Source organism: Empidonax traillii, unplaced genomic scaffold (genome assembly GCF_003031625.1).
Source record: "Empidonax traillii isolate 1590-97213 ecotype Southwest subspecies unplaced genomic scaffold, ASM303162v1 scaffold515:size447783, whole genome shotgun sequence".
In the NCBI taxonomy this organism is placed as follows: Eukaryota; Metazoa; Chordata; class Aves; order Passeriformes; family Tyrannidae; genus Empidonax; species Empidonax traillii.
The window spans coordinates 219,721-236,500 of record NW_020955708.1 but is presented as its reverse complement, the minus strand read 5'-3'; the positions used below and the strand labels follow the sequence as shown (position 1 = coordinate 236,500).

Sequence of the window (16,780 nt, the reverse complement as noted above, 5' to 3'; positions counted from 1 at the left end):
AGCATACCCTACAATCACATGCCTCTACCAGACTTTAAATCAAAGAATGAGTTGGACTCCACCTTTGTGGGGGACTTTGCAATAGCAGGTCTGGCATCCCCATAGAGTCAGTAAAGGGAAACAAGCATTTGATCGGTCAGATGAACCATTACCTTTTAAATGCCTATTTAAGGATAGAAACAGACTGACAATTGAAGAGCCTAGCCCTGTCCCTTATTTACAAGCGCAGGGAAGGCTTTGCTGATGGTGCTCAAACACTGCCTAAGAACCACTGTTATGCTCCTCTAAGTAAAAGGTGGGAGGCCAAGCAACTTCGCCACGTGCCAAATTCAGTAAAGAGCCAAATAACCCTGGTTTAGAGCATGAGGAAACACAAGCTGAACAGACCCTAGGGGCAGGAGCAGCCAATATTATAAGGATCTCCTAGAGTTCCCTCTTTTGCTATGCACAAAGAGCCACAAAAGAACCCTTGGAAATCGGGACCAGATTCTGGCCTCTTCTATCCTCTGTATCTATCCATCCAGCACTACATAAAGCAGCAAAATAGAGAGAACAAACCTGTCAAGGAAGCTGACTCTTCCAGCGGTATACAGATGATAAAACCAATCAGATTTAGCTTTCTAGAAGCATCAAGATGCAAAAAGTATGTTGGAGGAAACAGGGATATGGTCAGACCATTCAGGGCTCAAGACTTCCAACACAGTGCAGCAACTCATATTGCAAAACTACTGTAAAGTAAAGCAGTGATGCTTTACTTTTTTTGAGGCTATACGCAATAGAAAAACAACACAAGGCCACCTAGTATTGCCCCCCTCCATCCAACAATGCATCTTAGGGAATAAAACTGCTAAGTCATTCTGGGGAAAAAAAACCAAACACATTGATATGGTGGCTGTCAGATTTTTCTCACAAGGAGGAGCACAGCAGTGCTGAAGAATAATAGCAAGGGAGCACTGAGATTTTTTTTGTCTACCTTTTGGATAAGCTAAAACCAACCAGCTTTATATATGTGCACCAATAATAGAATTAGTCAGATATATGACCCCTTGCAGAAAGCACAAGACAAGGGAAAGATGGAAGAAAATAGTCCCCAGTACTGACAGTTTTGCAGAAGTATTTGTAATGGAAAAAACATAAGTCTAAGGAGATAAAAAAATTGTTAATCACGGCTGAGTTTTCCAGTACCTGGCTTGGTTCTTCTCTCAACTTGTGGTTTCCCACCAGTGTAGCTGCATTATTCAAGCAGAATTACTTTTGATTTATACAGCTGAAGAGAAAAGTGAATCAGGACTTTTGTGACTAGAACAGAATTTAAATCAGTGACAGAATAAGATACTAACCTAACAGAAGAAGGAAAGGATACACAATGCTAAAAAGATTAAGGTGCCAGGAGACCACTGTTCAGTAACATTCAAAGTACCAGGTTTTTACTACATTTTTTTACTAGAATGACCTTCAGAATTCATTGACATTATCCACACCCTTTTTAAACATGGTTTTAAACATTTCTTTGCAAGAACCAGGATTAGGGAAGGGTATATGCCCTTCTTCATGTATACTTAGAATTTCTTTTTAATAATAATGATATTCAACCAGAAGGAAAGGAAGCATATATTTCCTTTATCCCAATAGGAAGAGAATAAAAACGCCTTGAAAATTCTGTCACCCTCCAACCCCAAGTCTTGAATAATTTATTTTTAGTAACTAAATACATACGCCATAAAATTCTGAACTCCAGTTCGGACGGTGGGATTCTTAATTAACTGTGGGTACATATTTGCAGCATGGTCATACATCTGCCTGAAAGAATAAAAGTAGCAGGAGTTATTCTTTTGCATCTTTCCTTCCTTGAATTTACCAACCCATTGATAAACAGTGACAGCACTGACAGACAAGCAACACAGTTCACAAAATAAGCTTTTCCTACTCGCAGAAATTACTCCAGTGTATGACAAATAGCAAAGGTAACACAAATGGATTGTTGAAATTTAACTTAAAATAAATGATGTTGTCGATGCCTGCTCAAACTGCTGCATAATGCAAAGATAAGCAAGAATGAGACTGAACTACTTCATAGCAAAACTGCACATTCAGGGAATATTTGTATGCCAAAAGCATCTTGAAAGCATTAGCACGTTAATTTAAAGCACAACAAAAATAGTTTTCTGGAAAGCTATTCTATTTGGAACCAAAAAACCCACAAGGGTGAAGTTAATATAATTTGCCAATTCAGTTAATTTCATTATTTGGAGAGAGAATTTCAGCATGGTACCTAGCAGGTTTTACTTGACATTAACCACGTGCTTCCTTCCTGATTAAGCTAAACATCCCTATTTTAAAGTGTTTATAGAATCACAGAATATTCTGAGTCCAAGGATCATCGAGTCTAACTCTTAAATGAATGGCCCACACGAGGATCAAACCCACAGTCTTGGTGTTATTAGCACTGTAAGTTGATCCTGTATGTTCCCACAGAAACTCCCACTCATGCCAGCCCTAAACAGATTCAGCTTTATGGAGACGTAAATTTTCTTCTTTATTTAGTTAACCATTTCATCCCCATTACCTAATAGAAACACAAGTTGAAAGGTTTTGTTGGTTAGCTGGTTAGGGCTTTTTTGTTTGTTTTTGTTCAAGTCCTTCAAGATGAAATCAACCACCAAAAATGCTCAGGAATCCAGATATTAAAGTCATCCTTCCATTTTAGGTGAAATGTAATTGACTGATTCAAACCAAAACAGAACTTCAACATTTCTTAATTTTGGGTCAAACTTAACTAATTTTTTTTTTTCAGTCACTGATCAAATTTAAAAATAAAAAAGGAAGAAATCAGCAGAGAATTATTTTGTTGAGGTCTGGAGTTGATAGAGATAGAACTACATCAATCATCAGTAAATTTATCTCCTACCAATTGCTGAGAGAAAGAAAACAGTACTGAGAAACAGATACCAGCCTCAAGGTAAGCACATGCCAGCAGAACAGAATTCCGGTAGTAAAACTCATGAGAGCAGCTTTCTCTGGGAGGGATGCAGACAGAAGCTCTTCCCAATTTCCCTCAGGGGATAATTAGAGAATATAGACAGATGACTGAATGGTTTACTGATAATTAGAGACTCATCCACTGATCTTCTCTACTCTCTTTCCTTTGCCCCATTCCCAGATGATTGCATGAACTTGATTGCATGATCCTGCTGCTTCTTATCTTAGCTCTGGTACTATTCTGACTACCAGATCTAATCGTTTGCACACATTCAGACAAAACATTAACCCAGGAAAAATGTGAATTATTTTTTCTGGTAGTCTGAGTTAGGTTGTTATGCCAACAGATGAGCAACAGAGCTGGTGCAAAAAGGCAGCTCTATACTATGTTGGTACATTAACTGATGCATGAAAGGGCAGACATAAGTTGAGGGGATCTGTGGAGAGAGGTGCTGGGGCAAGAGAGAGGTGCATTCAGCAGCTTTACACCAGTACACCTTTCATGAAACTGCAGCTACAACGTTAATTTTAGTTCTAGAGTTTCTTGTCTCCCATGTAACACAAGACTGCATGATATAACCATAACCTACTTCTTGAAGAGGATAAGAAACTTGAAGAGACAGATCAATATTCTCCACCCCTGCACATTCACAGGGAATTCAGCAAACAAAAATCCCAAGTAATTTTAGGAAGGAAATTAGAGCTTAGCCTGCTCCATGCTACAAATCAGAGCATTCATGTCACTAATGTGGAGCAAACAGCACGAGCTGGTTCACCTGGCAGATGGTCATTTAATGACTAGAACCACATGAGAAGGATACACAGCTAGGATACTGCTCTAACCACTGCCTAGGCCAGGATCAGGCTTCCAGACTCAACCATCAGCTCTACTCCCTATTCTGCACTCAAAGGCAGATTTGACAGTAGCAGTATCTTTAAGCTGTAATGACTCGTGTAGAAGCTGGGTTAGTTCACAATCAGGGGACTGAAAACAGCTTCTTTAATGTCTTTCATTCTTGTATATGCTAACAGGGGACAGACAAGTCCTGGTATTGGTTGGGGTTTTTTAATAACCAGTGTTATCACAAAATTTTCCCCTAGTTACTCTCTTTAATATTTTTGCTTTAACAGAGCTTCTATGCACATGGCTTGCATGTTTCATAAGGATATTATTCTCTGAAGTAAATTGGATCATTTTAGTAAGGTAAGGCTTAGCAACTACATCTAAAGCCAAATGCAAGGCAATTACAAATATGCGACAAGAATTCAAAGCCTAAAAACAGAAAAGCAGAGCCCTGCTTCAAATTAGAGAGGAAGATGACAGGATTCAAGTCAGTGGAAGCTGTATCAGAAAAGACTAAAATTAATATTGCTTCAAATTTAAAATACTGCTCTTAGGTTCCTGGCAGACCCCAACTGGAGCTATTTAAAATAATGTCACAGATCTGGATGTGCTCTGCCACTAAGTAAAGAAAGGCCTCATTAATACTTCTCTGTTTCCAATGGAGAAAGAGAATCCATACCTAAGAAAACCAGAGTAAGTATCTTTGGCTGGATGACAGGATTGGACCTTACAGAGGGGTAAGAGACTGGGGATAAAAACAAGTGTCTGGATCCCCAGACACTAGGATTCAATTTATTTAACCCCTCACTATGTATTTTCAACACATATAGCTACCATCTGAATCAGGTGCCAACATTAGAAAAGCATGAATGAAGCATGCTCTAGGAAGGGCTTATGTTTCTACCATCACTGGTAAACTGGTCTGACTGGCTGAACTATCACTTTTTCTACAACAGACTTATACAGCTAGAGATGAGGTTAATTTTTCCCAAGTAATCTGAGATAAAACAGTTGTAGCATACCTCATATTCTGCCTTTTTTTTTTTTTTTTTCAGTCTGGTTGGTTTACAGTCTTCTTAGGTTCCTACTAAATGCAAAGCATATGCTTTTAAGAGAGGTACTTGGTCACTCTTTTGCTTACGTGATGAGGCCTAGCTGTGTCTTAAAACTCTCCTTCATGCCCTAAGTGTAACGTGAGAACTGAGCTAGCTGAGAATTCCTGAAGGTCTCCAAATTGCAGGCACTGTCTAGCCGCAGCTCCTGCTCACCCAACAGCTTCTGCAGGAACCTGTGCTTCAACCCGGGATCAAGCACACAACCTTTCCCTCCTACTAATGCATCTCATCAGAGCTCTTCCTAGCAGGATTTCAGGGTGAGTCATTACCGCCTATGGATGCAAGACAGCTGGACACCTCGCAGTTAAGACAGCAGGTAGCCATGTGCTAAAGGGCTCTTCAATTACCGAGCATACCCCATGTTTTCACATTGGAGGACTGCGCCTGAGCCACCTGAGGTGCTTGTACAGGCAGCTGACACAAGAGTCTTCTCTCCAGCAGCTAACTGGCTCTCAATGCACACAGAGCCTTCCCAAAGCTAAACACCTACTTACAGTCTCCCTTGTTGTTACCAAGTCCTTCAAAAGGAAGGTTGAGCTGAGTGCAGCTACTGAGGGCATCGGTGCGTGCAAAAGTGGAAAGAGAGTGTTTAGAGACACCTTCTCATAAGGGAAGTTGTGATGGTGCTGGAGAGTTTCCCTGAAGACAGGCTGAACGGGCCAAGCAGTCCAATGGGAGTAGTGCTAGAGATTGAGATAGGCTGTTTCCTGGTGTTACTTCAGAGGACTTTAACTGTCCCCAAGATAGAACTTCTGCCTGCATGTTAATTACAATACTGTGAATTTATAGGCAAGATGAAGGAGAAATGGAGCTCTGAGAGCAAGTTTAACATCTGCAGACTTAGAGACTTCTCACTTCTTTTGCAATTCAGGAAATTGCAAACAGTGTATAAAAGGATTCATTAGTTGCAGTTTGCCAAACAGAAAACTACCAAAGCCATGCAGCTGAAACCTGAAGTAATAGGTTCTCTGTCTTCTCAAAGGCCAAGAGAGTACATCACTAATTCATCTCTACTCTTTAGTTGAAGCATTTTCAAAAAGTATTCTTAGTCTCCAGAAAAACCTCCTTTATCCAAAATGGCTTTACATGACCTGACAGAAAAAGCTTATGTTCATCATCCCCAGTGAGAAATATGCTTCCACTGCATTTAGAGATGTACAATGGGGCAAATACATAGCAAAAAACCCAAATTCATATTTGATAGTCATTTTAGTGATGATAAGCATTTTTGGATCTTGCACTTGTCAGAGGATTTCTCTGTGGATTTTCTCAAAAAGTTTTCCTAGAAAAGAAAGGCTTTAGCTACTTCTGGGTTTGCATCTTAACCCACTCTCACACTTAATCTCCTTTAAAACAGTTAAATTTCCAATTTTGTTTAAAAGCCAAAGTCTCAAGCCCTACTTTTCCACATTGATACAAACCATCAGCTTCACTTCCACAGACTTTAAGATCTCTGTTCATTACTATTTCTGCTATATTCATTTCTCCATAAAAGGCCAACCAATGCTGGTAGCCCTACAGCAACAACAGCCAGGGCTAGGAACCAACCTCAGTAAGCACTTGACCGGGGGAAGGTGAAAGTCTTGAGCGGAATAATTTGCATAACTTCACTTCTGTGAATCTTCATTTAACACCCATGGGAAAAAAAAAAAACAACAAACAAAGGGGAAATCTCCTTCGTCTAGAACTCAGCATAGACTATGATAGCAAATAAGCCTCTGCAGACACTGTTTCACATTCAAATCACATTTAAAGGAACAGGCATATAGTTATGTTTGTTTAAGAGAAAGGAAGACACATAAATCTACTCTGGAGGCAGAAGAGGAACAGGGTATGAGTTGTTGCTATTAGAACACTACCTGACATCTAATCGGGCTTAGCATAGCCTGAGCTACCTATAGTATGACAAAGCTTAAGCTTAATCATTTAGGAGATTAATACACCTAGGTAAAGCCTTAATGAAAAAATCTGTTGAGCCATATCCAATTTTAACAATGTTCTAAATGTTACGCTAGCATCACCCAGATCCAGACATCCTTGACATAAACTGACTGAATAGCACAAAACAGGAACCTCTCAAGCCAAATAATCCAACAATATACAATCGGATCTCTTATGTATTTCATTTTGTTTCCTGCCTGGAGTACAGGTTGTGCGCTCAAAACTCTAGGATTCCTTTACTCTTCCCCTCAGAAGTGTTCTGGTTTTGACAAGTTTTACTTGTCTTACTTTACTTTATTGAATTTCCCTTGTATGCTTCCAGAGACTTCTGTGCCTCACCAGCAGAGCCTACTAGAGTGACACTATCGTATGATCAGAGAACTATCCATAAATATTAACTGATCTTAAAATATCTTCTTAATTATATTACCTTATCCAGAAGCCATATCTGACAAATGTTCAGATAACCTTCCCTTGCTGTGGGTATTTATTTCAGTGTTCTGAAAGCAAAGCTGATGAAGCCGAATTCATGTCACTGCAGCCATTGCAAACCTCTCCCAACTATTCCCCATCCAAGCACCAGAATTTTGGAATTTTTCTTTTCCTCTATCAACTTAATCATAGGAAAAGATGGAGCTGGTTGAACAAGCCATGCATGATGTTCTTATCTACATCACCAGCTATACAGAATCATTTAGTTTGGAAAAGATCTTCAAGATCATCAAGTCCAACCTAGCACAGTCATCTACTGCCAGTGAGTATTTCATAGTGTCATTCTGTCTTTCAGCTGAGTCAAGAAAAGAACAAGGTATGGTTTGGGGATTATTTTTTTTGGTTGGCTGTTGATTGGGGTTATGTATTTGGTGTTGAGGGGGATTTTTTATTTATTTTTGTTTTATCTTAGGGAAAAAAAACACCTGCTCTGGAATCATAACAAGTACAAAATTCAGTCAGTTTTCATAGTGGGAGAAATTTGGTCCCTTAGGGCTTTCAGGAGAACGCTGACCCTGACGCTGACGTCAGACTGCCTTCAGGCTTATCAGTATATATATATATATATATCTTTTTTTTTTTTTTTTAAGTTGGCCAAAACAACTTCCTATGCACTGAAGTTTTGGTATCTGCTCCCCAGCAGTTTCTTGACAGTGTTTGCTGAAAAAGGTCCTTAAGGAAGCCCCGCAGACCTTGCTAGCAACATTTCTCCCTGACCGATCTGCTCTCAACCGTCTCGTCTGCTATTGGTCAGCCACTTAACTACAGGCTGTGGAAATAACTACTTTTTTTGCTAACCCTTTTGCAATTATTTACAACACAGGGTTTATGCACTTCCTTACACATACATACACTTTTTTGTGATTACATTAGTTAGTCAGTAACACAGATGCTGTACTCATCTATCTCACCGAGGTGTTAGGAGAGCCTGCAGAATGAGAAGTGCACATCTGATCCCCTCATGAAGAAGCTATACTTTATGCCTCCTACTAATTAAAAGAACAGCATACAGCTGCAAAATGTATGGTTAGTTTAAATGGATGGGTATTTAGGGAAATTAAAACAAACAAAAAAACCTCACAAGTACAGAAATCCACTTGAAGTGCCATAAATTGAGTTGCATCCTTAGATACTTACGGAGCTGTGAGATAGCCTTCCAAGAAGCCAGCAGCATACATGATATCTTCATTGCTTAAGGTCTGGCTGCCATAGCCTGCTCTGATCTCCAGGACTCCCCAACCTGTTGTCTGTAAACTGTTGTTGTAGAAACCATAAGCGTCTCCACTCCTGTCCAGTGTATTCCTGACCTGAAGTGTTTTTTCAGCTTTATTCCAGTACACAGTTGCATAGCGGATTTCTATGGTGGGGAAGAAAGGGGGCAAGGGAAACAAACAAACATAAGTAGGTATTTCCTAACCAATACTGAAATGTCAAGGCAATATTTTGGCAATTTAAAAAAGTTAATTTTATAGCTCTCCATCAGGTTTAGTTCTACTGTGGAGATCAACAATAATGTTAATGTACTGAAAAAAGGCATGAGAACCAACTGGAGTTTTAAAACAAGCTTACAGCTAAATATTCTCATGTTACTCTTCTGGACATTATCTACAACTCTTTAAGTGTAGAGCTCCAACACAGCTGAGTGTCGACATAAGATTCAGAAAAGAATTTCCTTACCTGGTCCAGAAGACAATATATACAAATCTTACTGAAAACAACTTTGGAAGACAGCATGCCCTAGGAACTGCAAAGGATTATAAGCTACTGTTGGCTTTCTTTCTCGCCTAAAGATTCAAAAAGTTGCAAAAGTTTTCAAAACTGACTTTCTGGGCAACTAATCCTGGAGATGGCATAACCAAAGCACTAGGACTTAGTGAACCACAGGCTTAAAGACAAAAGCACCACACATATGCAATCCTTTATTAAGACACACAATGCCCATCACCCATCTGGAATAGAATCGATCCCAAGTGTAAAATGAACGGGAATTAAGGGCACTACACTGCTCAGAGTTCCACTTGGACTGCTGTTTTAAGAAACATACTGATGTTTTAATCCTGCTGAGCTGAAGAACAAAGAGAAAGATACACTGCTTTCCAAAACAACAAACAAACAAAACCCCCAAAACCCCACACCCTGCAATTCTAATTGAAACTTCCCTAAAATGGAACATTACATCAGCTCTTTATTCAAGAGTGATCAAATCACTCATACAGTATTTTAAGTGAAAAACGTTCGAAACTCATGAGTCAGAGTTCTCAGAATTATATGAAAAGCTTTAAGGGATAAACTCACAAACAGTCCCTCTGAACGGCTGTACAGCGCTCTGGTGTATCATCAGCAAAACTGCTGAGGGTACACTCTGCCCCATTGCTGAGGTCATTAAGGAAGATGCTGAATAGTATCAACCACTGGCATATACCACTTGTTACCAGTCTCCAGCCAGACTTTGTATCACTGCACACTAGGTCAGGCTTCGTGATGTACTAGAGACACTTCTCATGGGAACAGAAGACACATTAGCAGAACCAGAATTTTAGTAGTGAAAAAACTTTTGGTTTTCCCCTCATTCTATAAAAAGAAGCTGTTACATGGCTATTTAGAGATTAAGTCATTTCAGGGACTTGGAACACAGTGTTTAGAAACATGTTTTTCATCTGCCAGGTACTGAGGCTATTTAAAGGACTGAGACATGACAAACTTCGGGGAACTCTTCAAGCAGCTATGTGCTTAGTTTTCTGTTGTCTCCTTAACTATCTTCTAATAATACATGCAGTAATTTCTACTTTTAGGTTAAGGGTAAACATGGGAATCACTCAAACTGAAAAATCTGTAAGCAGAAGAGCAGAAGAGCACAAGAGCAGAAGAGCAGGTTGATAAGGTTCATCACTGGAGAGAGCCAAAGACCACCTTACAAAGCTAAAGCTTACACAGCAAAAAAGTCAAGAGAAAGGGAGGTCCTGTGAAGAAGTGGTGCAAAGTGCAAAACACAACTTGCCTGTCCAGCAGCAAGCCGGAAGGCTGATTCCAACCAAGAAGCCCACTGCTGGGCAGAGGAGAGACAGGCCATGTGCCCAGTACACAAAGGTGTTGAGGAATGGGTAGAAAGAGCAAGAACAAAGCAAGGCAAAGCATGATCATCTTCCCATTTCTTCAGGAGGTTGTGGAAAGGTGGCAGGAAGTCAAGAGGAACCAGGGCACCTGGGTATTGTTATTAGTGCCCGCAAACTAAATTGGTATGTCAGAAAAACTTTCTTCTGCATAAAGGAAAATAGATGTTCTTTTCTTTTGTAAAAGAAACTTGATGCCAATGCCAGACAGACCTATCTGACACAGGTACTCTAACACAGCAGGCTGGCTTGCTTTGTTTTATGCTCTGCCAGAGCATGAACATTCAGAGCTATTTTCAAAAGTCAGAACAAACTTTTCCATTACCCTTGGAGTTTGCCCTGCCCCAAATTCACTACATGACAAATTTAAACTGAAGAAAACTAGGTCTCAAAGAGGATGGGAGAGAAGGGGAAATGTTACATTACAGGACAATTTGCAACAAACCTTGAGAGGCCCTCAGAGGAATAGCATCAAAGTAGCTGTCATGGACGTAGTTTAACGATAATGCTGGAAAACACTATTCCCCATTACTGACTCTTTTTTTCAGTCACTCATCATCCCACCTCACCTTGATGCAGTTGGAGTTAAAATGACAAGCTTATAAATCTGTGTACACTTCAAATACACTTACACTTCAATGTAATCAAAGCATTTACTATCACCTAGTCTGTTACAATTTTGTTGTGTTCATCTAAACAAGTAGGACTGCCTTTGCCAAGAAAACTGAAGAAAAGTATGACGCAGAACTGAAGTATAGTATGGAATACAGACATGCAAGAAGCAACTGCACATTTCCAAACAATCCTGTTTGAGTTCTGAAACAACAGGAGCCTTTCCCTTGAATAATACTGGCATTCTTGTATTTATTTTTGGAGGCTGAGGCCCTAGCATCTCTCATCCTAGCAATTGTATTGGTAAATTCTTGCATATAAATCAAATGCAACGTCTCCATGAACCTACAAATAATCCTTTTATCAAAGGTAAGACATTAGGGCTCTGAAGAACAAACAAACAAACAAAATCCCCTACAAAACAAAACAAAACAAAAAAAAAAAAACAAACCAAAAAAAAACCACAAAACCAAAACAAACAACCTCCAAACAAACAAACAAACAAGTGATACTGTGTGACTATTCCATAACAGTGTTGCTTGGAATAATACAAATAACACACCAAAGAACACACTATTTACTGCAATGAATGAGTCAAAACCCCAGGGGATAGTGTAGGTCAGTGGAATCATCCTTTCCCTCCCTGCAATGAGCCAGCCAGGAGAACTGCACAGCATCAGCAATACACAGTTCTAGCACAACCACCAATGTACTCTGTGGTAGGAAAGAGAAGTGGAAAAGTGCAATGACAAAACAAGTTTGGAAATAGGAGTTTCTTCTCCTCTCTTGCAGTCAGTAAGGACTGAGGGAAATCCTTCCTCAAACTGCCTGCTTTTAAAGACACATCAACCCTTCTGTTAAATACATATCCAGAAACAGGGACTTCAGTTAGGAGAGTGATGAAATTTCTATAGCAAGGAAGAAGTACCTGTCTTTTGTCAAGATTATTCCCTACATAATGGAAAAAGGAGCATATATCACCCATGACTAGGAGGTGGTGGTAGTCCCCTTGGTTTTTAGGCTGCAATGCCAAATCTGTTCTCTGCCTTTTTGGGTCAATACGGGCATTTCCAACATTATTTAAAAACTGGAGATTGTCTTTTACTTGGTGGCAGCAGCAAAGTGGAAATACATAAATGTTTGTGAGAATATGGAGAAAGCAATTAAAGGAAATACTAAGCAAGAGGACTGAGGCAAGATGAAACACAAGAGGAAATGCTGAGCAGGACATGAAAGAACAGAATTGACAGAAAAGACAAAGAATGAAAGAAAAGCAGTACAGAGATGGCCCAAGACCATCCAACACACACACTACTTGATAACTCTCACTAATATTTATTAAATAAATTATACCTAAAAAAATAACACTTGACATGGCTTAAGAATGCCAGAAAAGGCTGTTTTTTCTTATGTTTTCCCAGCCATAAGGTGTTTTCAAAACATACATGTATCTGGTTAGGCTACTGGACTTTCTAATTGGAGGAATGAGTAGAACTCTTTTCCTTGAAGATGAAAAAAGTAAAAGGTCAAGGGGTGAGAAATAATACTCCTATTTTTCCTTACACTGAGAAACAAGCCAACTCACAAGCAATGAAACACAGGTTAGGTCACATGTAACAAGCTAAATTAACAACTACAAGCATCTCCTATGAATATGAAAACTACTAGCTTCCTTAACTATGAATTTTAATCTATATTTTCACCCATAGCTTTACAAAAAATTCTTTACAGAGAGGGTAATCAAGCATTGGAACAGCCTACCCAGAGAGGTGGTGGATTCACCATCCCTGGAGGTTTTTAAGCAGAGATTGGATGTGGCCCTTAGTGCCATGATATAGTAATTGGAGTTGGATCAGGGGTTGGACTTGATGATCTTGGAGGTCTTTTCCAACCCAATCTATTCTATGATTCTATGATTCTATGAAAAGTGAAGTTTTTTGTAGAACTGTTCCTCATAGATTCCATCTATAAACTTTCCACTAAATAAGGAAGATTTCACTCTCCTGTTTCACTGAAAACTAGTTTTGCATCACTTTGAAATACAAAAAAAAAAAAAAAACTAGAACAAATTTGCACATCTATTTTCATTATATCCTCTCCTACAGCTACAGAATCAGTAGTAAAGATTATATTCTCACAGTATAGCATTTAAATGTTTCAGGTCAACCTGAAGTAAAGATGTTTCTGTTTAATTCTGTTATTTGATAGAGCTTGGCCTATTTTCCCATAAAAAATTTTACAGAATCACAGAATGGCTGGGGTTGAAAAGGACATTGAAGATCATCTAGTTCCAAACCCCATGCCATGGGCAGAGACTCCTTCCATTAGACCAGGTCGTTCAGGGTCTCATCCAGCCTGGCCTTGAACACGTCCAGGGATGGGGCATCCACAGCTTCTCTGGGCAACCTGTTCCAGTGCCTCACCACCCTCACAGTAAAAAACTTCTTCCTAACATCTAATCTAAACCCGCCCTCTTTTCAATTCGAAACTACTGTCCCTACACACCCTTGTAAACAGTCCCTCTCTCTTCTTTTCAAAAGCCCCCTTCAGGTACTGGAAGGCCACAGCGAGGTCTCCCTAAAAGCCTCCTTTTCTCCAGGCTGAACTACCCCAGCTCTCAGCCCATCTTCATAGGAGAGGTGCTCCAGCCCTCTGATCATCTTTGTGGCTTCCTCTTGTCCTGCTCTAACAGGTCCATGTCTTTTTTTTTTTTTTTTTTTTTTAAGAACCATCCTTTTAACTATTTAAAGAAGGCTGTATATGTCTAAAGAACAAGTAAAATTGCAAAATAGAGTTATGCTTGGAATCCATTACAAAACAAATATCAAGTACTTCAGGGCTTCTTTAGAGATTAGGTTAAATCACACAAGAAATTAACACAAAGCCCAGTAATTTTCAAATAAAGGAGTAAATGCTTTCTGATCTGCTTGAATATAAGCTATTTGTGTTTCCTATTCTACTGGCCTTAATTCATCCTATTTCCTCATGCGTTTCAGGTCTAAGTAATTTTTCAATTTGCTTCCAACAAGCCTGTCATTATTTGAAGTCTAATCCCCTGATTTGTGCTTACATCACAGAAAAGCAATATTCAAATGTGAACTATCAATTAAGAGTTTCAGTCTCGTATGGTTTTCATGTTCACAAGGATACTTACTAGAAAAGCTTAGCTAACACAGCAGATTTGCCAAAACAGTTATAGGTCCCCAGTACAGGTCATCCACCAAGGAAACAAAAATAATCATTCAACAAGTAGCTTCACTACATCAGAGTACCTCAATTTAAGCCATTTTTATTAGAGAAAATTATCTAGAAACAGTTCCCAAACTGTATAATGAAGAATCTTCAAGGCATTCAAAATGCTAAAGAACAATGAACCAATTTTAAAAAAAAAAACAAAAAACAAACACAATAAGGCATCTAGACGATTCACAATATTGAAAGCTATGTTTACTCCATTAAATAGCCTAAAGACATTTCTATTTGCTCCTTAGTTTTCTACCAGTACTTCAATTATGATGTTAGTTTCAGCTAATACCCAACTGATTTCTACTTCATACCCGAAACTAACTTTCACTTCCTTTGCATGATTCACAGCTGACCTTTTTATCCTACTGATGTAGTACTGAAGTGTTTGCCAACCCAGGTAAAATTTGAAAACTAGGTCTGCGAGATGAGGTAGGACAGTCCACAAAATTACATACATGTAACATTTCACAAACACTGAAACAACTGTTAACTGAATTTCTCCTTGTTTTGTGGCAATTAATAAATTAACTCGGAAATTCCCAGACGATAAGCACTTAATCCAGCCCTTAAGACCTTCACTGAAGGCAGCAGAAGAGGGAGATGTTGTGTCCCTGCCCATAGCAGGACTGTTGGAACAAGGTGATCCCTTTAACATCCCTTCCAACCCAAACCATTATGTGATTCCCTAAGACATCCAAAACACAGACCTGTACCCAACAAGCCAGCACTCCAGTCTCAAGTCACTGCTATAGGCCACAGCACCACTGCAAAGCGTCCATCCTAAATGATTCCCATGCCTGCATATGACACTGAAAGCCAGCACTGGTGGGCGCTCAAGGTAACTTCCCATCTGTTGGATTCCTTAGTTTGGGAACTGGGAAGATGTTTTGGAAGCGCCAGCACCGAATACCCACGAGGCAGCCGGGCCGCCCCTGCCCGGCCGCGGGGGCACGAGGTGCTGCCGGAGCAGGGCGTGAGGCACCAGACCCCGCCCGGACCGAGGGTCCTCGCACCCGCGTCCCAGGCAGCACGGGCGGAGGCGCGGCGAGGAGCGGCCGCACCAGGCGGGGCGCGGAGCCCGAAGGGTCCCCTGGGCGAGCCGCGCTGCCTCCGCCGGAGCCGCGGCACAGCCCGGGCCGGGCTACCCTTCCCGGCCGCCGGGCACCCTCGGGACGGGGGCGGGCACTCGCGGGGCTCGGGCAGCCCGGCTCTCTCCCTCCGTCCCGCCCACCCCAGCGAGGGGGCTTCGTGCCGGCCGCCCCCACGACGCCCGCTCGCCTCACCTGCGCGGCCGCCCGCTGCCACCCACAGCAGGACGAGCCCCCAGCAGTAGCGGCACACGCCGCCGCCCGGCCGGGCCATCCTGCCGCTCCTGCGAGCGCCGGGAGGCGGCGGGACTTTAAGAAGTTCTCTCGTTCAGGGCAGGTCTCGGCGCTGCCCCCGCCTCCTCCGGCGCCCGCCCCGGCCGCGGTGTCCCGTGCTGGAGGTGGCCCTGGCGGGGCGACGGTTTTTCCCCGCGCCGGCTGCCGGGATGTGCGTGGGGATGTGCCCGGGAGCGGCCGGCATCTTTCTTGACCCAGTAGTTGTTCGGAGCCCCCAAGGGTTGGCTGGTGCCGGGGTCACTCCCGGCCGAGGTCCGACCTCGCAAGACACTGAGGGGAGGGCCCCAGGCGAGCGCCTACGGCGCCGCTGGGCTTCTCCGTGGTGATTAACCAAAAAGAGGCGAAGGTTTATCAGGAAGGGCCTCCGAAAAGCAGCAGGAGTAGGGTGGTGCCTTGTCAAACTACACGTTTTGCATCACAGGAAGAGCAGCTTTCGGCCCTGTTGGGAACAGCAACTGTCCTGTGTGTCCCAGCAGAAAAAATGAGACCTTTTCCTAGGTTTTCCACGTAGAAACAACTTTTCATGGGGTTTTCCCTTGAACCCCATTGGTTCAGATCATTTTTAGGCACTGTGCACTGTTGTTGTCTGAACCCCGTTGGTTGAGATAATTTTTTTGGCACTATCGTTTTGTTTCTCCCAGTGTTGGATATTCTACCGCTATCCTAAAAGAGCTATTTATTTGGACTTTGTGTTTCAGTAATTGTTTAAGACAGTTCAAATTTGATACCGGTGCCTGTAATAGCCTCATATAACAAGGTCGCATGCCAACCAGTTCAGGCCAAGTAGCAAGCCTTGGCCTCAAGCCCAGGGTAAGAGCACTGAAACACCACTGCTGGCTGCAGGGATTGTTCCATACCCATCACTGCTTTGTTCTGAACTGCTCTTAGAGATAAGCATAAAACACAGTGCTGTCACTTTTTTTTTTTTTTTTTTACCTCCCCAGTGAAAATTAACTCTTAAGTGTCTAATCATGAATGGATTGTGTGTTTGCTTTGGAGGAATATTTTTCAAAGTTTTTTCCAAATGAGAAACTCACCTCTGTCACATGCTTCTCTCAG

The 16,780-nt window shown here is 41.3% G+C and overlaps 1 protein-coding gene across 1 annotated transcript in view; it reads right to left on the bottom strand.

Annotated features, from left to right (window-relative positions):
• The window catches only part of PLBD1 (phospholipase B domain containing 1), a 38,566-nt gene extending 22,748 nt beyond the window's left edge, over positions 1-15,818 (bottom strand). Inside the window, exons 1-3 of the mRNA XM_027896752.1 lie at positions 15,623-15,818; positions 8,509-8,728; positions 1,717-1,800 (exon numbers count right to left, since the gene is read on the bottom strand). Of these exons, the coding sequence (XP_027752553.1) occupies positions 1,717-1,800; positions 8,509-8,728; positions 15,623-15,701 (383 nt within the window). The 5' untranslated portion in view covers positions 15,702-15,818. The remainder of the gene's footprint in view (positions 1-1,716; positions 1,801-8,508; positions 8,729-15,622) is intronic.
• Between the last annotated feature and the right edge of the window lie 962 nt (positions 15,819-16,780).